The following is a 26,589-nucleotide window of genomic DNA, read 5'->3' as shown; positions in this document are numbered from 1 at the left end:
GTTGGTGGTGGTGCCATTGTTGGGGGGCAGAGTTTAGGGCCTGGTCCAGGATCAACACTGGGGCCTGTGATTCCTGCCCCTGAGCCTGTTCTCAATTGTCCTGCTTCTTTGCTTTCCATTGACTCTCTTGCCTTTCTCCCCCTCTCCTCAGGGCCGTGCTCTGACCAAGACGAGGACAGATCAGCTCAGCCTCTCTGTGGAGAGCCTCCCAGAAACAAGATGGCCGGTGCCTCAGTGAAGGTGGCGGTGAGAGTCCGGCCTTTCAACTCCAGAGAGATCAGCCGAGAGAGCAAATGCATTATTCAGATGTCTGGGAACACAACAAGTGAGTATTCACTTCCACATTGTACTGTTCAGTCTGCACTGCCAGTTATAGCCTGGAAGGATTCTGAGCCAGTCGAAGGACAAAAGCTGATTATGTAGGTACCAATAACGTCTGAGCATGGTTGAGTACTCACCATCGTTCTGATATTTGATGTCATCAGGGTGTTCTCCAATGTCCTTTAAAATATTTCTGTGAATCCGTGATTTACCGTGAGTGTGAAATGGATATTTCATTGACCGCAACTGCTGGTGGTCTCTTTTATATTAATCATGATAGGGCCTCATGATTGGTTAGGAAGAACTCCTTAACCAGTGTTTACAATGAATCACTGTCGTTTTGTTCATACAAAGGGGAGATAGGGCCACATTGTGGCACAGGGTTAATGTCCCTACCTCTGAGCCAGGAGGCCTAGGTCCAAGACCCACCTGCTCCAGATGTGTGTAATGACATCTCTGAACAGCTTGAATAGAACATATCCAGAGGTGAGATGCTGTAATCCGTGGAGATGATAGCAAATCATAGCCACTGTTCCAAAGTGGCTAACTAATGAGATGCCATGCTATGCCAGCCAAGAAGATATCAGCATCACTTCTGTCTAAATATCAGCATTATTGGGAATAGTGTTATGGGGTGGGGAAGGGGGGGATGGGGGTGGGTGGGCAAGGGTTGCTGCAGTAAATCTCTGTGGAACAAAGAAAGTGTCCACTGAGTCCTGCTGGGCGGTGCTGGATAGTGAACGCTAGCTGTAGAAATGACACACCGGTAATTGAGTAACCTCTGCTTTGAGAGCGGTGTGTGGGTAGAGGCAACTTGTACTGCTGTTCCCAGTAACAATCAACAGCTCCAGCAGAGGAGAAGAAGAAAATTGGAAGGGAATGGAGCTAATGAGTTTGTGTTGAACAGAGGACACTCTCCCCTGATTTTGCTGTGGTGAGGTTTCATTAAGGTGAAAAATAGAGATGCCGATTTGAGAAGTTACAATCTGGGTCTACAGAGCAATCAGTACAGTTGACCATTTTATATTTGTTTTCAGCATGAAAAATTTCAGTCAAACAAGTTCTCTGTTTATTAATTGGAAAGTTTGAATTTCATTGGGTGGAAGATGTCAGCCAAACACACAATCACACTGAGTGTGGCATGGAACAAATTGGAATTATAGTCGAAGGAGCAATGTCCTAGTAAAATGATTTTTTGCTGGTAGCCTGTACTTTAAGACTTCTTCAGGTTAAGGTGACCTTATGCCTTTCCATCATTCTGTGGTTACAGCTGAGCTCCAAGTGCATTTTCAATTCTGATTCAGCCTGTTTACAGTTAATGCTGGGCTTAGCCCCAAAGGATCCTTCGAGATCTGACTGAGATTTATCTGTACTTCCACACACGTCATCTACTGTATCCGTTGCACCAGATATTGTCTCCTCTACAATGGGGAGACAGGACGTCAACTTGCGGATCGTTTCAGAGAACATGTTTGGGACACCCACACCAAACAACCCACCACCCCGTGGTTGAACACTTCAACTCTCCCTCCCACTCCACCAAGGACATGCAGGTCCTGGGCCTCCACCATCGCCAAACCCTTACCACCCATGCCTGGAGGAAGAAAGCCTCATCTTCCGCCTTGGGAACCTGCAGCCACATGGGATCAATGTGGATTTCACCAGTTTCCTAATTTCCCCTCCCCCCACCTTATCTCAGTCCCAAGCCTCCAACTCGGCACCACCCTCTTGACCTGTCCATTTTCCTTCTCATCCATCCATTCCACCCTCCTCTCCGACCTATCACTTTCACCCCCACCTTCAATTATCTACCACATTCCCGGTTACCATTCCCCCCACCCCAGCCTACGCCCCTCCCATTTAACTCTCAGCCCCCTTGGCCCACAAGCCTCATTCCTGATGAAGGGCTAATGCCCGAAATGTCGATTCTCCTGCTCCTCGGATGCTGCCTGACCTGCTGTGCTTTTCCAGCACCACCCTCTCGACTTAGCAAACTACTCAGAATACATTGCAGTGATGTGACCTGACCCTGCATGGCCGAACTGACCTGATTGAGTGTTGCCACCCTCTGATCCTACAACTCAATCTCAGTTTAAAACTGCTCTGTCTTCAATACCTCTGTCTGACTGGTGTGATTTACATGACTAGGTCTGCTTGAGATGTCTGCTGTAAAGAAATTCATTGAGAATCTCTTGAAGATTTCATTCCCTTTACTGCTATAAAATTACAGATCAACATTGCTGCCAGATGTATCCGTGAGGAACTTATTTTACTCAATAATCTGCATTACTAGTGAGACTCTCGTGTTGGCAAATCCAGGGTGCCATATTTTGGACTTCGTACAGAAAGTGCTGGAGAAACTCAGCGGGTCTGGCAGGTTCTTTGAAAAGAGGAAAGGAGTTAACATTTCAAGTCCAGTTCCACTCATCTTTAGAATGACCATATTGAGGCTCTGTCTGTTTCATGTGTACTCCCATTAAACATAAATTGATGAGTGGAGTGAAGGAAGTGGGGAATTAGCACTGATGTGAGAACCTGACTAAAGTTAGGGATATGTGGATGGAAGCCAATGATGGACTCTGGAAGTGTCATCACAGCCTGTGTTAGTTGTCTTGTGTGGACCTTAGCTCAGAAATTTTGACTGCGACAGGTCAATCAGACTGAGTTGGTTAATAATCAGTTTTCAACGACTTGCTGAAGTCCACATATTTTCTAACTGTTTCCTGCAAAGTGTGTGTCAGTGGTAAATAAAGACAATGTGTGCTGACCATCCTTAAATGGAAATCAGGGGAAAAGCTCCCAATTGCTGGGAGCCATGCGTGGTACAAAGGTGGAAGTTGTTGGAAGTCAGTCATCTCATCTCTAGGAAGTTATTGCACGAGGTTTTCAGGGAAATGTTCCAGGCGTAACCAACTTCAGCTAATTCATCAATGACCATCTTAAGGTCAGAAGTGCAGACGTTCCTTGATGATTACACAATATTCTGTACCATCCATGACTCCTCAGATACTAAGGCAGTCTACGTCCAAGTATAGGAGAACCTGGACAACTTCCGAGTTTGGGGCTGACAAGTGTGTAAAATCTGCACTAGACATGGTGACAAGTGGTGATCATCTCCAGTAGAAGAGAATCTAACCTTGCATTCAATGGCATTACCATCGCTGAATCTCCCACTAACAACATCATCAGCTTACCACTGACTAGAAATTGAATTGGGCTAGCTATATCAATACTGTGGCTATAAGGATAAGTCTTGATCTTCTATTGTCAGCTCGAAGCTCCTGCTTATCCAGTGTCTGTTCTCCATGTATAAGGCATAACTCAGGAGCACTATTGAAATCTAAAATAAAACCAGAGAGCTCTAGATGCTGAAGGTCAGAAGCAAAAACAGAAATTTGTAGAGAAACTCGGAAGGTCCGGAGCATCTGTGGAGAGAAAGCAGAGTCAACGTTTCAGGTCCAGTGACTCTTCATTAGAGCTGATAGTAGCTGGGAAAAGATGGCATATATGCTGAAGTCAGAGGTTGGGTGGATTAGGCAGTGATAGGTAGAGATAGGTAGGAGATAGGTAGAAATGGAGCCCAGAGAAAGAGAAGGAAAATTAGGCAAATGAAGGGATGGAAATGGTAAGCCAAGGGAGGAGAAAAGCTGATAATGAGGACCATTAATGAAGTGTTGTGCTGACTGTAGCCATGTGATGACAAGGCCTGGGATGTGGTATGAGAGTGAGTAAGAGAATTATGGAATACCCTCCAGCTGCAATAAAACTCAAAAAACTAGATACCAGAGAAGGCAAAGTGGCCTGCTTGATCAACACTTCATCCAGCACTTTAAACAATCACTCCTTTCACCACCAATGCTCAGTGGTAGTCATGTGTACCATCTACAAGGTGCACAGCAGTATCATACTCAGACATCTTCAACTGCACCTTCCAAACCTGCAACCCCTAGCATCTGGAAGGACCAGGGCATTGAATGTATTAACATGCGAACATGTGAATAATGTACAAGGGTAGCTCACATGGAATGCCGGAGAAACGCAACAAATCTGGAAGCATCCCTGGAGAGAGGAAACAGGCAAAAGCTTGAGATTGGGTACAACTTTTCCTCAGACGTTACAAGAGTAAAAGGTACAACTGTAGACCACTCAGCCCTTTAATCCTGTTCCACCATTCAATAAAATCCCAACTGACCTGATGTCAACCTCAACTTGCATATTCCCGATTAATCTTTCATTCCCTCAGGTAATTGAAAACTTTCCTCCTTTGCCTTAAAAGCACAAAGATTCTACATCCAATGCCTTTTGAGAAAGGGAATTCTTACCTTCTAAGAGAATTTTGTTTTTCTTCATCTCCATCTTAAATGGGCAGTCCCTTATATTTAAACAACAACCCCTAGTTCTAGATTCTCCTACAAGAGAAAACATCCTTTCCACATCAACCTGGTTACGACCCCCTCAGGATCTTATATGTTTCAATTATGTAACCTCTGAGTCTTCTAAACTATAGAAGATTCGGGCCTGGCCTGTCTAATTCTTCCTCATAAAGTGAGCTCCAGGCAAGTCCCTGAACTGCTTCCAATGCATCAACATCTTTCTCTAAGTACAGTGACACTGTAAAAAGTATTCCAGATCCAGTTCCACCAAAGCCCTATATAACCAAAGCATAGCCTTCCCACTCTGGTGTTAAATCCCCCTTGCAATAAAACAAACATGCCAGTTACATGATATGCTTCTTTCCATTTTGTCGATCAAAATACACAAAATCACACTTTCCTACATTGAACTCCAATTGCAAGATCTTTGTCCACTCACTTGACCCTGTTTATATCTCTTTGTAGGCTCCTTATGTCCTCTTCACAGCTCACTTTCCGACGTGCCTTTGTGTCATTAGCAAATTTAGCTGCCGGACCTTTGGTCACTTCATCCAAATCTTTTCCATAAATTGTAAAGAGTTGAAGCTCCAGTACTGACCCCCCCATGTGGCACACCAATCATGTCATCCTGGCAACTTGAAAAAGACCCATTCATTCCAGCTCTCTGCGTGCTGTTAGCCAGTCAATCTTCCACCCATGCCAAGATGTTATCCCTAACACCAGGAACTTTTATTTTCCTCAGTTGCCTTTGATGTGAAACTCTATCAAATTTTCCTTGAAAATCCAAGTACAATCAATTTACTGCTTCCCCTTTATCCACAGCAAAGGTTACTTCTTCAAAGGACTGAACATGATTTAAAGTTGATTTCCCTTTGAAATAATCATTGTAGCTCTGCCTGATTACCTTGAACTTATGCAAGTGCCTTGTTATAATGTATTTAATATTAGCTACTAACATTGTCCTCCTAAATAAAAACTGAAAGTATTGCAGATGCTATAAATCAAACAAGAACAGAAATTGTAGCAAAAGTTCAGCAGATCTGACACCATCGATGGAGAGAAATCAGAGTTTAACATTTCAGGTCAAGTGACCGTTCCTCAGTTCTGATTTCTCTCCATAGATGCTCCCAGACCTTCTGAGCTTTTAGAGCAATTTCTTTTTGTTTTGTTTAACATTTTCCTTCTGACCGATGTTAAGCTAACTGGCTGGAGCTTTCCACTTTCTGCCTCCCTCCTTTGTTGCATAACGGAATTACTTTCTCTGTCTTCCAATCTCTCGGAATCTTTCCTGAATTGAAATGCATTTTGGAAAGTTAAAACCAATGCTATCTCACTAGCTACTTCTTTTAATACCCGAAGATGAAGTCCATCAAGATCCAAAGACTTGTCAATTCACTGCTCCAACAACTTACTCAGCACTACTTCCATGGGAATTGTAATTTTCTTGAGATTGCCTGTCCCTTTCAGTTCCTGATTTACAGCTATTTCCAGGAAGTTGCTTCTATCTTCTCCTGTGAGTAGTGTGCAAAATATCTGTTCAATTTGTCTGCTGTCTCCTCAACTTCCATTACAAATTCCCCAGACTCATTTTCTATTGGACCAACACTTAAAATGTTAACTCATTTCTTTTTTAAATATCTGAAGAAACTTTTCCTTTTGTTAACATTCTTGGTTAACTTTCTTTCTACTCTAATTTTTCCCTCCTTATTAATCTTTTAATAATTTTTTTTGACTTTTTCTTTTACCCTTAGTAGCATCAACACACAGAGGAATCTAAACATGCAGGTGCCTAGTTCCCTGAAAGTGGCAACACAAGTGGATAAGGTGGTCAAGAAGGCATTTAGCACCCTTGCCATCATTGGTCGGCGCTTAAAGTATAAAAATTGCAGCTGAGCAGAACCTTGGTGAGGCCGCATTTGAAATATTGCGTACAATTCTGGTCACCATAGTGCAAGAAGTATGTGGAGGCTTTGGAGAGGTTACAGAAACCAGTGGTTTGGATGATATCAACATTGAGGAGAGATTGGACAAATTTGGTTTGATTTCACTTGAGCTTTGAAGAATGAGGGGCAACCTGATAGAAGTTTACAAAATTCTGAGAGGCATGGATTAAATGGATAATTGGAGTCTTTTTTTCCAAGTGTAGAAATGTCAATTACTAGGGGACATGAGTTTAAGTTAAAAAGGGGTAGGTTTATAGGAGATATGAGAGGCAAATGTTTTATATGGAGGATGGTAAGTCCCTGGAATGTGACTCTAGAGGAGCTATGGAGACAGTTACAAATGCAATATTAAAGAGACATCTTGACAAATATATGGATGGGCAGTGAATAGAGGTAAAAGGCTTTAAGTTTAGGAGAGCATCATGTGTTGGTGCAGTCTTGGAAGGCAGAAAGGCTTATTCCTATGCTATACTGTTCTTTGGTCTTTTTATGTTCTGTTCAATCTTCTAACCTGCCACCCATCTTTACAATTATATTTTGTTTCTTTGAGTTTGATGCAGTGTTGGACTTCATTAGTTAACCACTGATGGTGTGTCTATCCCTTACAATTTTTCTTATTTGTTGGAATGCATTTATTCTGCGTTCCTGGAATGTTTGCTATTGACACATCCCTTAACTTAACCATTTCACTTCAGCAAACTCTGTTTTTATGGTCTCATAATTGCTCTTGTTTAAATTCAAAGTAGTAGTCTTGGACCCACACTTCTCTCCCTTAAATAGTACAAAAATGTCATTCACATTATGCTTGCTGCTACCCCAGGCACTTTCATTATGAAGTCAGTAATTAATCCCTTTTTGTTGGTCAGAACCTGATCTAGTGTAGCCTGCTCTATAATTGCTGTCATAGCATGCAGGTCTAATAAACTGTTCTAAAATCATGCAATGAATTCCTCCTTTAGCCAACCTTTTCCCATCTAATCTCTTTTGACAAATTCTCATTGTTTCTTCCTTGATGCCCTGTCCTATTGTGTGGTTACTGTTACGCCACCTGTATACGACTTCCACAAGCTTTTTTCATTGCTTAACTCTACACAGACTGTTTCTATATCTGAATTTAGGTCAGCCCTTTCTGTTGTGCTAATGGTTTGTCTTAGATCATAGTGGTATCCATGAGCTCGCAACTTTGGCATTCATTGAGTTTTTAATGAATAATTTAGTTTTCTTATTCATTTGTTTATTTTGCTTTTTATGTATTAAGTTAATTTTAACACCAATCTGTGTACTATGTTAAAAAAAACATGAGAATGGAATACAATACATGGGGAAAATATGGATACCCCTATACCTGAATACATGGGCACAACTTGGATATCCCTATACCTGAATACATGGGAACAGTATGTATACCCCTATACCTAAATACATGGGAACAGTATGGACACCTCTATACCTGAAAGACTGTAGAGGTTCAAGGATGATGCTCGCCATCACCTCCTTCAGGGTAATTAGGGAGAGGTAGACCTAGCCAGGGACATCCACTTTCCATGAACTGATTTATAAAAAAGACAAACCTATCACTCGCTGCACACAGACACAGGCTGCTTCGATACCTGAGGAATTGTGAATGGTGCTGAACGTGGTGCAATTATAATACAGGTCTCTACTTCTGACCTTATGATGGAGCAAAGATGATTGATCAAATAGCTGAAAGTGCCTGAGCCTCCAACACTACTCAAAGGTGCTCCCTTAGTGATGCTCTGGGACTGAGATGATTGGCCTCCGACAACCACTATCATCATACTCTGTGCTAAGTCTGACTCCAATTGTAGACAAGCTTCTCCCCTTCAATCCCTACGCTCTGATCCCCATTAACATCAATTTTGCCACCATACTCAATCAAGTGCTACCTCCCCAACTATGTTCAGCTCTTTTGTCCCTGTTTGGATTAAAGATTATTGAGATCAAAAACTGAGTGGCCCTTAAACTGAGAATCAGTGAGCAGCTCCTTGCTGTATAAGTGCTGCTTGATTGTCAACAGTTTCCTCATTCACTTTGCTCATCATCAAGAGTAGGTTGATTGGGAACTAACTGGTCAATTTGATTTGACCCGGGCAGTGTGTCATGTGGCAGGGAGGTGCGGCAGCTGTAGTTATACTGGAATAGTACTGTCCATGTACAGAAGGGGTAGGAACCGCGGTACAATTCTACTGTCTGCAATTTTCATTTCTGGGCTCCAAACCAGATAAGCTTTGTAAGTCTTGAAATGATTCTTAGAGTTTTTAAGCCTAGACCCGATAGCTATGGTTCTACAGGACAGCACTGTCACTGATAAGCAGCCTCACAGGAGATCACAACTTGGCTATTCTAGTAAAACGTAGAAATGTCATCTCTATGGAGCAAGTTGGTACACTTCTGGTGTTGAGGATTCAGCAAGGTTGTTTTTACCCACTCTGTTATGTACACCTTATGTTGTGAGCAAAGCCCCTTCTCTAGAATTGCACTGAATTGCTGGAGATCTGAAATAAAAACAAAATGTGCTGGAGAAACTCAGCAGGTCTGCCAGGATCTGTGGCGAGAGAAACAGAGTCCAGCATGACTGTTCTTTGAAAGCGAAGAGAGATGAAAGGTGGTGTGTTTGATGCTGTTTAAAGAAGGGGCATGTGGAACAAAAGGGAAGTTTCAAGAAAAGTTAGAGGGTGAGAGAGATTAGAGATCGAGAGTGGCATGTAACGAAAGGCGGTAGGGGACTGGTAACAGTTGCTGTAAAGAATCAAAAACAGTCAAATCTGTGTTAGTAGCAATTTAAGGGTCAACTTTGTCCAGAAGCAAAAGCACGCGAACAATGTTTTGGGAGTGTAGAGGGGTAAAGTTTCAAAATGGATATGGGGAGTTGTTGAACTCCATGTTGGATTGGGTGTCGAGTTGGGTGCTGGTCCTCCAGCTTGTGCTCGGCTTTACTCGAGCACTGCAGACAACCTGGCACAGACGTAGTAAACAAGGTGGTGTATTGAAATAGTGGTGACCAGAAGATTGGGACTGATTGGGGTGTTTCACAAAGCCTGCATTTGATTCCCTCATTGAAGAAAACAGCCCCCACAATGTGAGCATAGGTTAGATTGAAAGAAGTACACTGCTTCACCTGGAGATTGTGGCTGGGACCTGAGACAATGAGGAGGGGGAGGTTAAAAGCTAAGAATTATGACACGTCCAATTGCTGTGGAAGGGGTATGAGATGCTGGTCATGATAGAGGAGCAGATCAGGGTGTTGCAGAGAGAGTGGTCCCTTCAAAATGCTGACAGGGGAGGGAAGGGAGGATATGTTTGGTGTTGGCATTATGCTGGAAAGAGTGGAAGAAGGCAGAGGATGACCCTTGGAATATGCAACCTGCTGGGCTAGAGATGTACGACAAACAGAATCCTGTGGCAATTATGGAAGTTAGGATAAGGGGTGAGAGTAGAAGCGGGACATAGGTCAGTTGCAGTTGAGGGTCCTATTAATTGGAGTGGGGGGGGGGGGAAGTCTTGGGTGAGGAGGAAGGGAAAAGTAACTGAAGTGCTATAATTGGATGAAGCATCATTGGAGAGAGAGAGAAACTGGAAGAATGGAATAGAGTTCCTTACAGGAAGCAGGCTGGGAGGAATTGCCAGAGAAAGTGAGGACTGCAGATGATGGTGATCAGAGTCGAAGAGTGTGGTGCTGGAAAAGCACAGCCAGTGCACACCACACAGGCAGCATCTGAGGAGCAAGAGAAACAATGCTTCGGGCATTAGCCCTTCATCAGGAATCAGAATTTGTGAGGAATTGTAGTCAATGTAACAGTGGGAGTCATTGTCTTTGTAATGGATATTAGTCAACAGGCTGTCTTTGGAAATGGAGATAGAGAAGGGTCAGAGATGGACCAGGTGAAAGTGAGAGAAGGGTGATAATTGGAAACAAAATTCATAAATATTTCCAGTTCCAGATGAGAGCAGGATTGGCTCTAAGACAGTCATTAGTTTACTAGAAAAAATAAGCATGGGAGAGGGCCCATGCTTATAAAAAGATATGTGGTTTAATTGGGACCCATGCAAGTGCCCATAGCAATCCATTTTAATTGGAGGAGGTGAGGCTAGATAAAGGAGAAATTGTTCAATGAGATAATAAGTTGAAGGGAGGGAGGGTGGGCAGTGGTGGATGACGACTGTTTGTGCCTCCTTTCATGGAAGAAGCAGAAACTGCCAACCATCCTGGTAGGGGTGGAGGTACAGAGGGATGTACTTTGAGAATGAAGAGGGAGTATTGAAGATCAGGAAACCAGGAGTTGTTGAAATGATGTAGGGTGTCTAAAGAATCAAGAATGTCGGTTGGGAGCCATTGGACAAGAAGGAAAAAAAGTCAGTCACAATTGAAACCCTGCCATGATAGTCCTGCGGTGGGGTCTTGGAGGGGGCTTTTTGGCGCTGAGGGACTATGAAATGGGAAGCTGTAGAGGGAAGATCTCAAGAAGGATGAGGTCAGAGCTAGGCCTTTTTCCTGCTGGGATTGTGGACCAGTGATGATAAGATGTGTCCTAATATTGTAGATCAGTGCAAAACAATGTCAGTATGCCAGGTGACAACAGCACCACCCTTGTCAGCAGGTTTGATCACAAAGTCAAGGTTAAATTCCTGAAAGCATGGAGTGCAGAAGGAGTCAGAAGAATAGATAAATTGAGATAGCCCATTTCACACCAATAGTTCTTATCAAGATCAAGAATGGGTATGAGGCTACAGGGACGAGTCTAGGTGAAGGGTAAGTATTGGTGATGAGTGGAAGGTCCAGTCAGTGAGGGGCAGACTCCTGCCCAAGGAAATGGGCGTGGAAGTGAATGTGATAGAAGCTGTGCGACTCTAATCTCGTGATTGTTCGTAACGGGCGGCACGGTGGCACAACGGGCGGCACGGTGGCACAGTGGTTAGCACTGCTGCCTCGCACCACCAGAGACCTGGGTTCAATTCTCACCTCAGGCGACTGTCTGTGTGGAGTTTGCACATTCTTCCCGTGTCTGCGTGGGTTTCCTCCGGGTGCTCCGGTTTCCTTCCAAAGTCCAAAACTGTGCAGGTTAGGTGAATTGGCCATGCTAAATTGCCCAAAGTGTTAGGTGAAGGGGTAAATGTAGGGGAATGGGGCTGGGTGGGTTGCGCTTTGGCGGGTCGGTGTGGACTTTTTGGACTGAAGGGCTTACTTCCACACTGTAAGTAATCTAATCTAATCTAAACTCCTCTGTAGTCTATCGGAACTCTGGTGTAAGTACTGCCTATCTTTACTGTGTCAATTTTAAACCTTTTTAACCTGTTGACGCCATTGAGCTCTTTTACCTCAAAGTCGTTGATTTTACATGGTTTATTTGTCTTCCTTTACAAATACTTGGAGGAGGTAGCCTTCCAAAACATAAACTCTGTCGTGTCCATTCCACCTTCCAGTTCCGTTTCCATCTTTTATAATTTTTCAATCACTGATCTCTTAGCTCCTGTTATTTTCTCCACAAATATGTTCTGTTTATTGAATTTGTTATTATGTAATGATTCAACTTTAAAATTAGATTAGATTACCTACAGCAAGGAAACAGATCCTGCAGCCCAAACCGACCCAATCCCCTCTGACTAATGCACCTAATCCTATGGGCAATTTAGCATGGTCAATTCACCTGACCTGCACATCTTTGGAACGTGGGAGGAAACCCATACAGATACAAAGAGGATGTGCAGACTCCACATAGGCAGTTGTCTGAGGCTGGAATCGAACCTGGGACCCAGTTAACTGCTGAGCCACCGTGCCACCCTACATAACGTGAAAAGCAAATCAGTTTCTTTCAGTCCCGTAAGTGGAAATCTGAGAATCCTCATTATACTTCCAATATTTATAACATGCATTTCATGGAAAATATACAACTTGAGAAGTTTTACATGGTTTCTAGATCCTCAGTGTACTGCTACAGGAAGGCCTTAGATTACAGACTTGCCCCATTCAGCCACTGCAACCACTGGCCCAGTGTTTTTTTCATCATGTTGCCCTGGACTTTAGACTCTGCCAGTGTTATGACCAGACACTGATGGTTATGGTTCAAATGGGATATCCCAAATCATTACAGCCTCTTGGTGAGATGGATGACCTGACTTTATTTACCTGACTCTCGATAGGTTGCAGGAATGTCAATGTAAAATGGATTCCCTCAATTAGAGACTCATTTCTCCCAGACCCAAATTAACTTACATTTTAAAAGGAGCCAAATTAATTAGCCTTCCTTGAATTATCAGAATAAATTTGTTAATTACTATATGTGAAAAGAAATCGCAACAGAACGTACATTAACGCAGAGTACAAATAAGAGAGTCCAAACTAATTAAGGAAAAAGATGTACCTATCAGTCTCTGAATTGTTCATGAAGGAGCAGGTAAGCCAATGCTGTGGCCATTATTGGATGATATCTGTAATGCTGATGTTGGAAGATAACCAATCTACTTTCAGATTCTTAGTTTTGCTTATTGATGGACATTCTGGTATTCTGATTCCTTTTGACAATTACTGAGTTCCAGCATTCACAATAAGGGAGAGTCTTACGTCTTGTTTTACCTGCAGTGCAGGGATGATGAAAATGACTATTCTCAAATATGTCACCCTTATAGCACTCAAGTCCATAAACCAGGATGTCCAGTTAATAACACTCACAAATTAATGTTGGAGACAGTTCTCAACTCCTTTGTTTGTATATTCTGGAAGGGTTAAACCGATGGCTGTGTAAGAGGTAGCTTTCTGCTGGAAGGGTTGCCTAGGGGTAGTCAGCCCCTTCATTATCTCTTCCTGTGAAGACTCTTCCTGTTTGAAGTTTCCTTGACACTTTACAGGTTTAACATTCCATGAGCTTCAAGAGGACTTTGCCAGACTGTTCACTGCTTTCTTTTTGTTTAATTACAATCCTCTTTTCCTAATAAAAAAAAGCACATTTTGGAATTAAAGGTCTAACGTGTCTAAGATACTTTGGGGTTATGATCAGTCCTGGTAACACTGGTCTAGAACATATGCTAGTTGACACTTTTATGTTTTGTAGAAATGTACAAAAACATGTTTAATTCTCAGTCTAAGCCTCTCGAAACACATGCACAAAGTTTCTGGTTATTGAGCTGCTCAGAATGAACCTTGACCGAAAATGCTGCATCTGTTTTCAAATATAATTTGCAAAGGGCAACCTTGCCTGACTTTGGATTTAATTGAACAACATCTCGATTCTCATGTTAAATGAAACTGTGCTGAGCAGAACATGGCAGAATTTAATGGTCAGGTAAAGAAGTTTGCCAGAAAAGCTGATTGTTGAGCAATGCAAATGTTTACGAAAATAGTTTGACTTGTAACTAACATATATCCCAGTGGGAAAGGGTTCTGGGAAGGGATTAAACTGACCATGGCTAACCAGGAATAGCTTCAAAATTGACAGAAAAGAAAACATACAATGCAGCAAAGCTTAATGGTAAACCCGAGGACTGGGAATGTTTTAAAAAAACAGCAAAAGATAGAAAAGAAATAGTGAAGAGGGAAAAGATAAACTCTGGCGGTAAATGAGGGAGTAGTATCAAAACAGAATGCAAGAGTTTCTTCAAGTGTATACAAAGGAAGAGAGAGGTCAAAGTGAACACTTAGAGAATGAAGCTGGGGAAATGATAAAGGGGAAGCAGTAAATTGAACAACTACTCTGTGTCAGTCTTCAAGGTAGGAAACACTGATAACATTCCAAAACACTAAATAATCAGGATGCAAAAGGAAAAGAACAAATGATTACAATAACTGTTACTAGCATAAAATTACTAGAGAAACTAACAGGGTTAAAGATTGGTATATCTCCTGGGTTCAATGGATTGCACTCTAGGATATTAAAGGAAATAGTTACAGAGATAATGAATACTTTGGCAGTAATCTTCCAAACATTAGATTCTGGAAACATCCCAGAGGATTGGAAAACTGCCAATGCAATGCATTTGTTCAAAAAGGGAAGGAGACACAAAAAACAGCTAACTACAGGGCATTTGTCATTCAGAAAGTGTTAGAGACTATTATAAATAATGTAATTGTATAAATACATGATGTAACATGGCAGAGTCAAAATGGCTTCATGAAGGGAAAACCATGTCTGACCATGAGCGGCACGGTGGCACAGTGGTTAGCACTGCTGCCTCACAGCACCTGAGACCCAGGTTCAATTCCCGACTCAGGCGACTGACTGTGTGGAGTTTGCATGTTCTCCCCGTGTCTGCGTGGGCTTCCTCCAGGTGCTCCGGTTTCCTCCCACAGTCCAAAGATGTGCGGGTCAGGTGAATTGGCCATGCTAAATTGCCCGTAGTGTTAGGTAAGGGGTAAATGTAGGGTATGGGTGGGTTGCGCTTCGGCAGGTCGGTGTGGACTTGTTGGGCCGAAGGGCCTGTTTCCACACTGTAAGTAATCTAAAAAAAAAATTTGTTAGGATTCCTTTAAGATGTAATAAGCAGGATAGGTAGATGGGAATCACAAGATGTTATATTTCCAAAGTATTACTTCTTGAGATTTTCCAAAAGGTACAACATGTAAGGAACCCATGAAGTTGGGGTAGTATAAGTATATGTGGAGAGGATTGGTGAGCTAAGAGAAGATAGAATTAGGATAAGGGGAGCATTTTGAGAATGACAGTCTGTAACTAGTGGAGTGCCACATGGGCATCAATTATTTACAATATGGATGAATGACTTGTAGTCATGTTTGTGAATGTCTCAAACATAGATTAGATCCCCTACAGCGTGGAAATAGGCCCTTCGGCCTAGCAAGTCCACACCGATCCTCCGAAGAGTAACCCACCCAGACCCAGTTCCCTCTGACTAATGCATCTAACACTATGGGCAATTTAGCATGGCTAATTCACCTGATCTTCACATCTTTGGATTACGGGAGGAAACTCACACAGACACAGGGAGAATGTGTAAACACCACACAGACAGTCTGCCTGCGGTTGGAATTGAACCTGGGACCCTGGTGCTGTGAGGCAGCAGTGCTAACCACTGAGCCACCATGCCACCCCAAGATAGGAAGGCAAGTGGTAAGGATGACACAAAGAATCTACTGAGGGATCTAGACTGGTTAGGTGAGTGGGTAAAATCTTGGGAAGTGGAATATAATGTGTAAAAATATGAGATTATACACTTTGGAAAATATAGAGAGTGGAATGTTATTTAAATGGAGAAAGACTACAGAAAGCCATGAGACAGAGTGATTAAGGCGTCTGCGTGCATAAATCACAAAACATAAGCATAAGTGTTCAACAGATAATAGGGAAGTCAATTGGAATACTGGCCTCTACTTCAAAGGGAATGGAGTGTAAAAACAGGAAAGTTTTGCTAAAACTATACAAGGCACCAGTTAGACCATACCTGGAATACTGAGAATGGTTTTAGTTCCCTTATGGAAGGAGGCATTCCAAGGAAGGTTCACAGGTTGATCCTGGGGATGAAAAGACTGACATATGAGCAGAGGTTGAACCTTTAGTATTAGAACTCTCACTGATTTTTATTATTTTTTTCAATTTGGTTTGGAACTGTGAACTGGGAATTGTTAGCTGAGAATTATTTATGGACTTTGAAACAGATTGTGATAAAAGCAGAAGAACAGACCAACAAACATTTATTTGTGAGATCAGGCCTGGAAGTTAACTGCAGGCTGCGTCTTGTTTAAGAGGGTTCCTACAGACACAACGACCCAGGAAAAGCATTGTGTTTAATATAATCCTCATTGCAGATAACAGAATTGGCTATTAATGAGGTCAATACCTGTGAATTGGTTCTGGCAAGTCTGGTGAGAGACTTGATGTTCAAGTAGATAGCAGATCTTGAATAGTAGCTGAGGCCTTGGGAAGGCATTCAGTCTATCAGGGTACAACCAGAATTGAAGTTGGTTTTGTTAAGCTGTATTTTTAGAGGAGATGAGCTTGTCTATTGACAAAGATAATGTGAAGATTTGAAAACTCTGTGCCTAATCTGCTACACCACTTTTGGAAGCCCAAAGAATAGAAAGCTGAGTCAGAGATACTGCTGCCTTTATCTGGGTGAACTGAGAGGGTAATCCTGATTGACAGTTTCAGAAAAGCACCCAAAAGAGCCCACCTTTGTGCTTGTGAAACAACACATTGCAACTAAGAGAAAGTGAGGACTGCAGAGTCAGAGTCGAAAAGGGTGGCACTGGAAAAGCACAACACATCAGGCAGCATCCGAGGAGCAGGAGAGTGACGTTTCGGGCATAAGGAATGTGGAGGGGGAAGGGGGATGACATTGTGACAGCCATTTAAGTAATCTAGCCAGTTTTATTTTCTTTTATTTATATCTTAACTGTGTGTTTGCTGGTCTGTCTTTTATGTGAACGAACACTGAAAACAAATGTTTACGGTTTAAAGTATACACATTAATCAGCTTACTATGTTGTTTAATTTTCTGTTATTATGCATTTAATAAATAGCTAAATCTTTTATTTGAGATACAAAATCGATGTCTGGAAGTTAATTACAGTATTTGGAAACTCTGGGATTGGTTTTTCAAAAGGTTAGGAATCATTGGAGTCACTGTTGGGGTTGTCAACAGTTTAACTTTACTGTGTTGCAAGTACAGAGGTAGGAAAGCTGATTTACTTCGGCTGTTTATCTCTGTGTTGTAACAATTGGTCATTGGAGTTTAGAAGGATGAAAGGTGACCTTGTTGAAACATGCAAGATTCTTAGAGGGTGTGAAAGGATAGTTTCTGAGTGTTTGTTTCATCTTGTGGGAAAGGGTAGGACATCATCTCAGAGTAAGGGGTCACTCATTTCCGACAGAGCTGAAGAATTCCTTCTTTCACAAAGTGGTGAATCTGTGGAATTCTTTACCTCAGAGGGTTGTTGAGGTTGGGCTGTAAGATTAATTAAAGGCTGAGATGGACAGATTTTTAATCAAGGAAAATGTAGGAAAGTGGATTTGAGGATTATCAGATCAGCTATGATCGCAGAGCAGACTCAATGGGCCGAATGGTCTACTTTTTGTTTCCGTGTCTTATGGTCTTCTGGTCTTATGCTGGTCATGAAGGACAATTGGAACCTATTGTGAATTTCTTCCTTAAACCCCAATTTGGCAACAGATCCACCAAGTAGGTGTGTGATATTCTGTCAAAGGCTTTCTCCTGGTCCTGGCCACATGAGGCACTTATTCAACCTGCTGCATCGTCACGTAAATGAGAAACACAAGGCTATCAGAAAGCTTCATGCTAGTTAGCGTACTGAGGGAAAAGAAATACCTGGTGTTCACTCTCGACTACAATGCTTTTTGTCTATTCCCTAACACTGTCTCTTCTCTCCCTCTTCTAATTGTTTCTGCTTTTCACATTCGCTTCAGGATTGCTGAGGTAACATCGTTTTCTTTTACTCTGAACTTCAATCAATGTTTCATTTGTTTATTTCAGGTTTTTTTTAAAAAGTGCCCATTTATTTTCTAATACATAATTAAAGTGAATTTATTCATCCTCCATATGCAGTGATTGATTTGTTTAATCTTTTCCTTGTGTCATTTAATTTACTCCCTTTTAATTTAAATATTTGAATCCACATGTTTGTCTATTTGCTTCTCAGTCCATGTTCAACATCCTGTGATAAAGGCACCATGGAAATGTTATTTCTTTAATTTCCTGCACATTATCTGAATCCTGGGCAAACAATAAGCCAAAAGCCTCATCTTGTGTCCTTGAATCATAATGTATTCAGGAGTTAATTACATTGACTCTGAACAACTTGGCTGATTTGCTTGAAGTCACCTATCAAACAAACTGTTTCCACATACCTAGAAATACATAGAGGTCTTGGAGTCAGGTCATTCAGTCTAATCAATTTGTGTTACTGTTTGACCTCTACACAACAAATATTTCCAGCTATGCTCAGTTTCTTCACCCACGGATTCAAAGCAATCTTCATCTCCATAAAAGAATGGATTTATGAATCGGAAGGGTTTAGAGGGATTTGGACCAAATGCTGGCAAATGAGACGAGATTAATGTCTGGTCAGCATGGACGAATTGGACCGAAGGGCCTGTTTCCATGTTGTACAACTCTATGCTCTATGACTGTAGTCACAAACTTTGAAAGTGAATTCCACAGCCTCAGTTCTCTGGGTGAAGATGTGTCTCCTGCTTTCTGGTCCCACTCTCTTACACTTAATCTTCTGCTGAAGTGCCCTCATTCCTGAAATCTCAGCTATTGCAAACCAACTGATTCTATGTACCCTGTGCCATCCTTCTGGAAGTTCATAGTATCCACAAATTGTTCAAAATGGAAGAACAAGGGACTATTTCTGCCAACTACCTTAGTCTATAACAAGATGGTCAAAATGGGGTCTTAATCTGATTAGTCACGTTTAGCATGAGATGTCATCTTCGGTAAAAGAGTCAAAAAGAGTGAGGGATGGCCATCTGGAAGCTTGTTAAACAGTAGATAGCGACTTAAAATGTCTGCTCATGGTCAATAAAGAGGTTACACAGCACTTTGTCAGCTAGCACTTCAATGAATACTTTCTCCTCATGGTGCCTTGGCAGCAAACATGCCACTTATGCCTGTTTCAAGTGGTACTTAAAGGGATAAGAGGGTAAGAAATAGGAGTAGGCCTCACTCGAGCCAGCTTTTCTCTTCAATAAGATCGTGGCTGATCTTCAACCTCTACTCCAATTTCCCATCTGATCCCCATATCCAATAATTCTCTGGGAATCCAAGAATATATTAATCTCAACCTTGAATAACTTTTATGCAGTAGAGAATTCCAAAGATTCAACCCACTGAGTGAAAAATAATTCCTTATTCTGGGACTATGGGGCCTCAGCTCTAAACTCTTGCATTAGGAGGAAGACCTTCCTTCATCAATCCCATTAAACCGTCCCAAAGTCTTTGGTGTTCAAATGAGATGACCTCTCATTCTTCCCTAGTCTGAAGAGTGCAGGTCCATTCTACTTAATTAGATTACTTACAGTGTGGAAACAGGCCCAACAAGTCCACACCGACCTGCCTAAGCAGACCCAGACCCATTCCCCTACACCTAACACTATAGGCAATTTAGCATGGCCAATTCACCTAACCTGCACATTTTTGGACTGTGGGAGGAAACCGGAACACCCGGAGGAAACCCACGCAGACATGGGGAGAATGTGCAAGCTCCACACAGTCAGTTGCCTGAGGCAGGAATTGAACCCGGGTCTCTGGCGCTGTGAAGCAACAGTGCTAACCACTGCGCCACCGTGCCGCCCACTAATCTGTCCTCACAACCTCCTCATTCCAGGAATCAATCCAGAAAACCATCATTGTGCAGCCTTTGAGTTAAGTACACCCTTCCTGAGGTTTGGATACCAGACATGGTCTTATCAAAGGCCCATTCCCATTACAGCAAGACTTCCTAACCCTTGTATTTGTGGACCAATCCAGAGCGAGAGGTGGTAGTTTTAGGTTAAGGGATTGCAGAATTAAAACAGAGATAAGGAAGAATTATACCTTTCAAAGGGTTGTGAAGCTGTGGGATTTGCTGCCCCAGAGTGAGTTGGATACCTGGACATGGAATAAATTTTGAGGAGAACGAAAGATAGATGTTTAATTAGTAACAGGTTAAAGGGTTTTGTGGCACAGGCAGGAAAATGGAGTTGAGATCAGGCATGATTGTATTAGATCATGGAGCAGGTTCAAGGGACTGAATTGCCTAGCCCTGCCCAGTCCTTTTGTTCTTATACTGCAATCTCCTTCTATAAAGGCCAATATGAGCATTCACCTTCCTGCTTCTTTGCTGTGTATTAACTCCCTATGTTTCAGGTACATAGACTCCAAATCTTCTGAACACCAGTGTTCATAATTTCCAACCTTTTGAGAAATTTATTTTTATTCTTCTTCGCAAAGTGAATTTTTTTCCTCACGTTATATTATACTGCATCTGCCAACTGCTCGCCCACTCATGTAACCAATCGATTCTTTTTGCAAAACCTTTTCACTTAATTAGCAATTTGGATACCTTACTTTCAGTCCATTCATCAAAATGAATGCTGGAGCTTGTAAACAATTAAGGACTTAGCACTGACCCTTGTGACAGCTGGTAACACTTTTCCAAACTTGAAAATGGACCTGTTTATTTAAACTCTCTTAACTGACCTTTTAAGAAATCCTCTCTTTTTGCTTCTACGCAAATGTATCACTCCCATCCATAGTCCCTAATTTTGTGTGCCTCCTCATTCGAAATGCAGATAAGTGGCATCCACAGATTTCTTTTTTAACTATTCTGCTGGTTATTTCCTCACTCAGAAACTCACCACTTATTGGGACACTATCAACATCCTGGAGTTATCATTGATTAGAAACATTTAAATACTGAGGCTACAGTAACTGGTCAGAGGATAGGGATAATGCGGCGAGTCACTCCCCAAAGCCTATCCACCACCTACAAGAGTGTGAGGATGTGGCATGGTGGCTCAGTGGTTAGCATGGCTGCCTCACAATGCCAGGGACCCGGGTTTGATTCTAGCCTCAGGCGACTGTCTGTGTGCAGTTTCCACATTCTCCCCATGTCTGTGTGGGATTCCTCTGGGTGCTACGGTTTCCTCCCACAGTCCAGAGGTGTGCAGGTTAGGTGAATTGACCATGCCAAATTGCCCATAGTGTCCAGAGATGCATAGTTTAAGTGCATTAGCCTTGGGAAATACAGGGTGATAAGATGGGCTTGGGTCTGGGTGGGATGTTTTTTGGAGGGTCAGTGTGGACTTGTTGTGCCAAATGGCCTGTTTCCACATTGTAGGGATTCTGTGGTATTCTATGGTAATATCCCCACTTGTCTGGATGAGTGCAGCCCAACCACACTCAGGAAGCTTGACACCATTCAGGCAAAGCAGCCCACTGACTGGCACCATATCAAAAACACTCCCTCCCTCCACCACTGATGCTCAGTAGCAACAGTGCGAACCATTTACAAAATGTACTGCAGAAATTCACCAAAGATCCTCAGACAGTACTTTCCAAATCCATTTCCATCTGGAAGGACAATAACAACAGATACATGAGAACTCCACAACTGCATGTTCCCTTTTAAGCCTCTCAACAGCCTACTTGGACATATATCACTGTTCCTTTGGTGTCACTGGATTAAACTCATGGAACTCCCTCTCTAACAGCATTGTGGGCCAAACTATATAAAATGGATGCAGCAGTTTAAGAAGGTAGCTCACCACTACTTACCCTGGGGCAATTAAGGATGAACAAGAAATGTTGCCCAGGCCAGTGAAGACCATATCCCCTTAATGAACTCAACTCAAACCTCTCACATTCTTGGTCATTGTTGCTGTGCCTGTGAAGAGGAGTTGTGAACTACATCGGCTAACTTGCCGGGACACTTTGACAAGACATTGCGTTCCAAATTGGGAGCAAAATTTATTCTGGACATTCTCTGGAACACTTGCGGAGAAATATTAACTGTTGTGCCTTATATGTGTCACCAGGAGAAAGGGAATGCTTGGTCATTGACATCATGCTTGGGTGTCCCTGTTGGTCTGGATAAGGAATGGGACAAGGACACGAGGGAGGGCAGCACAGGTTTTTGAAGGAGTGAGAAAGAGAGACAGGTGGGAGGTGGCTTCCACTGCCTCCCTTGAGTACAGGACATCACTCCTCCCCTAGGACCCCCTCACTAGGACCCGCAGAGCCATATCTGAGAACTGGTGCATCTTCTCCCTCGGCTGATGAGCTACTTTATTGCACCAATCAGAACAATCACACAATAAGTGGAAGCGGCAATATTGTCCCATACATGTTAGCCTCAGTCAATACTTTTGAATGTTAAATCTGTATATTTGTGGTTTAGCACCTCTGGTCAAGTCTAAATGACTCCCCCCAATTACAGGTTGTTCTGCGTGTTTGTTAACACAAATTCACGACAACATGATTGACAAATTGGGGACACAGTTTCTAAAGCGTGAAGTTTTAAATTGTGTATTGGTCACAATGCGATTCCAGCCCCATTGGTTTAAATGATGCTACAATGACACAATTTTCTTATAACATGGGATTGCATGAGAACAGAATTACAGTGTTATAGTAGAGTTGACTGTGTGTGCTAAATCCAGACTTTCAAACGGATTTGTCTAATAAGCATTGAGTAAAAAATGAGGTCTGCAGATGCTGGAGATCACAGCTGCAAATGTGTTGCTGGTCAAAGCACAGCAGGTTAGGCAGCATCTCAGGAATAGAGAATTCGACGTTTCGAGCATAAGCCCTGCTCGAAACGTCGAATTCTCTATTCCTGAGATGCTGCCTAACCTGCTGTGCTTTGACCAGCAACACATTTGCAGCTAATAAGCATTGAGCCTATTTATCCAAAACAAATCTCTCAAAGTGCAGGGAAAGGGGGTTAGTGTGGATGGACGTTTTGGCTGGCATGGATCTGTTTGAGCCAAACGGTCTGTCTCTGTGCTATAGGACTCTATGACTTTGACTCTATAGTAAAACCTAAATTTCCATTTGCTTTAGTTTTGTCCTTTTCAAGCTGAGATGAGCTGCTTTTAATGTCCAGTGAATCCCTATCACCATATCCCTCTGCTCTTCCACAGCAGAGTATCATTATGACTATTGTATTTTTCCTTTCCCATCTCGTTGAATGATGACATGTCTACTTCATTATGCCATCTTGACAGTCTTTTACTAAGCCCCTTCTCACCCGTGAAGAGGACATCTACCAATAGAAGGCCAGACTTATTAGATATTGCGATACATGGCTTGACTGTAGATTGTCTACAGAGATAACGGTGTCCCCTCCATCACAAAGCTCATAGTAATGTCACTACTTCAATACCCAACACATCAAATGAACTTAATACTGTTGTGGCTCAGTATGTTCTGCCCTACCCTGCCACCCAGCATCCTCATTTCTTCTGGTCCAAACTTCATAGAATAATCCCTGTTTTCTGTTTTTTCACCCTGTTTATCTTGTCTTGTGAGTCATTGGTAGTGTTTTTACCTTTAATCTATTAAGTTCATAGAATCCATAGAGGTTCTATCTACTCCAGATGTATGTAAGAATAATCTTTCTGGACAGATTGCCGTAAATATCTATAAACAAAGTATATGCTGACAATAATAATTGATAACTGCGTAGGCTCACCTCTGATTACATGCATGCACAATAAAAAATACTGACATATAAAAAAACAAAATAATTCCTCTTTGCTGGACACTTCTTGATATTTGGCTCAGTGGTTAGCACTGCTGTATCACAGTGCTAGGGAACCAGGTTCAATTCCAACCTTGGGTGACTGTCTGTGTGCAGTTTGTACATTTACCCCATGTCTGCATGAGTTTCCTTTGCTGCTGCAGTTTCCTCCCACAGTCCAAAAATGTGCAGGTAAGGTGGATTGGCCATGATAAATTGTCGGTAGTATCCAGGGCTGTGTAAGCTAGGTTGATTAATCATGGGAAATGTGGGGTTATAGGGAGGGGGCGGGTCTGGATGGGACGCTGTTCAGAGAGTCACAGTGAACCTGATGGGCTGAATGGCCTGCTTCCACACTACAGGGATTCTATAATGATATAATTTAATTCAGTTCTTTTAATATTTATGTGTTTACTAGCTTTTTATATTTATTTTAAAAATGTGTCTTAGGTATCACTCTCGCTTTGCTTTAGGGCTCTTATGGTGGATAAGAAGGTCTGGGTTCAAGCCCCATCTGCCCCGGACGTGTGTCATAACAAATCTGAACAGAATGATTACAAGTATCTACAGCATCCCAGGCTTTATGAATAGCACATAGAGTACAAAAATAAGGAGGTTATGTTAAACTTGTGTAAAGCAGTGGTTTCATCTCAACTGGAGTATTCTGTTCTTGAAGCCACACTTAAGGTGGATGTGAAGACATTGGAGACAGAATGGAGAAGATTCACAAGAATGATTCTAGGGATGAGGAACATAATTTACTTGGAGAAATTGGGACTATTTTCTTCAAAGAAGATAATGCTGGAAGACTTTATATGGGAATCCCAAATCATGAGGGATCTAGATGGAGTAGATGGGTTCCCATTGGGGGAAGGGTGGAGTACAAGAGGCCACAGATTTGAGACAATTGTCCAACATCCCATTGGCCATACTTGAGAAATCATTATCAGGCAATGAGCGTTTGGGATCTGGGTTGCACTGCCAGTGAGGAGAAGGAAGGCAGGTTTAATCGAGGTTTTCAGGATGGATTTGGATTATCAGAAAAGGAGGAATGTGTAGGATGACAGGGATAAGGCTGAGGAGAGGCTCCTTCAGAGAACTGGCACAGAGTGCATGCAACAAATGGAGTCCTTCTAAGTGTGAACCTTTCTGCGATTCTTTCAAGATTGAGAGAGATTCTTGTTGGGTATGGAAAGTGGGAATAAGGAGCAAAGGCAGATCAGTGTAATTGGGATAGCCATGACTTAATTTAATCTAGAGATTGAAGACTAGAGTCCATTTCTGTTTCTATCGTTGTGGTAGACCCTGAAAATTCCCAAACAAGGATGGCAGAGTGGGAAATAAGGTAGAATTCAACACCTCTGATATCACCATTGCTGACACGTGGGAGCTTTCTCTTAATGAGGGTCACTGTAATCCACAGCAGTCGCTGTGTCTAGCTGCCAAATTTCAGGCTGGCTTCAACCTGACACCAGCGCACTTGAATAATTTACATCCTCAGTGGGTGCGAGGGATCACTCAACACAACAGGGAACAACTCACACCAGCTGCTGTCCTGTGGTTTTCCAGTGAATCCATTTCCCTTCCCCCACAGCAGATAGTCAACAATATCGCATTGAGATGATTTTTTTTCTGGGATTGAATGTTTGCCCAGCAGAACGTGTACATTAGGACAGCTAATGTATGGTTGGTATGATGCAAGATAGCCAGTAAGATAGGCCGTACTGTTTATGTTTTAATGAAGGCTTCTTTAATAGCCAGACTCATTAGACCTCTTGAATTCCATCCTGCAGTCTCATTTTATGCAATATGCAAGAGAAGGGAGTTGGTATGTGTAGGAGAGGGGGAATGAACAAATCAGTGACTGTTTTCACCCTCTTTTTAATGCTAGTATATAAATACACTGTTAACATAGTGACATCTCTTTCATCTCTCTACATGATTGACTCAGGTGCTTTTGTGAGTTTGTGTGTGTGTGTGTGTGTGTATGTGTGTGTGTGTGTGTGTGTATGTGTGAGAGAGAGAGAGAGAGAGTGATGGAGAATATGGTGTGTTTATGATTTCCTAGTGCGCCTGAACAATGCTGACACAAGAGGAGGCTCCCTGGTATGCTCTATGAGCACCATTGGAACAATAGGGTCATTGTAGTTCAACACCAGCTGAACTGTCGGGAATATTCTAAAATGCGAACTGGATATCACAGTCGGATTCTTTGAAGTGGCAGCGTGTCTTTCTAGATCTTTATGGTATTGTGTGATGTGCTCACATTTTCAATGCGTTATCAGCAGAAAACACAAGCTAAATTGTGTATGGATACATCTTTGCTGTTGCTGTTGGGGTCAGTTTGTTAGATAAACTCAAGAGGGAGCTGGATATGGCCAAGGGGTCAAGGGGTATGGAGAATAGCAGGAATGGGATACTGAAATTGCATGATCACATTGAATGATGGTGCAGACTCGAAGGGCCGAATGGCCTACTCGTGCACCTATTTTCTATGTTTCTATATTTCAAACCCAGCCTTGGTTGGAAATGCCGACTATATCTTGGTAGTATAGTTCCATTGCTGATTGTATTCGTTAGTTCCACTTATTGCAGGCTGTTTTGTTTATTTTTTAAATTGGATCTTTTCAGAATTGCAAGGGGAGAAGCTGGTCAAAGAATGCCCATTTGACGTAGACTTTTGTTAACGTTCTACATAAGAGATTGGCATGTAAAATTAAAGCAGATGGGATTGGGGGCAGTG

General features: G+C 42.3%; 1 protein-coding gene across 18 annotated transcripts in view; it reads left to right on the top strand.

Moving 5' to 3' along the window:
* The first annotated feature begins 219 nt into the window (after positions 1 to 219).
* The window catches only part of kif1aa (kinesin family member 1Aa), a 299,164-nt gene continuing 272,794 nt past the window's right edge, over positions 220 to 26,589 (top strand). For all 18 annotated transcript variants that reach the window (XM_060834323.1, XM_060834317.1, XM_060834321.1 and 15 more), the window contains exon 1: positions 220 to 325. In XM_060834323.1, coding sequence (XP_060690306.1) covers positions 220 to 325 — 106 coding nt within the window. The remainder of the gene's footprint in view (positions 326 to 26,589) is intronic.

The sequence above is a fragment of the Hemiscyllium ocellatum genome, chromosome 13 (assembly GCF_020745735.1).
Source record: "Hemiscyllium ocellatum isolate sHemOce1 chromosome 13, sHemOce1.pat.X.cur, whole genome shotgun sequence".
In the NCBI taxonomy this organism is placed as follows: Eukaryota; Metazoa; Chordata; class Chondrichthyes; order Orectolobiformes; family Hemiscylliidae; genus Hemiscyllium; species Hemiscyllium ocellatum.
Note: the sequence above shows the minus strand (reverse complement) of the source record. Positions and strands in the feature narration are given on the sequence as shown.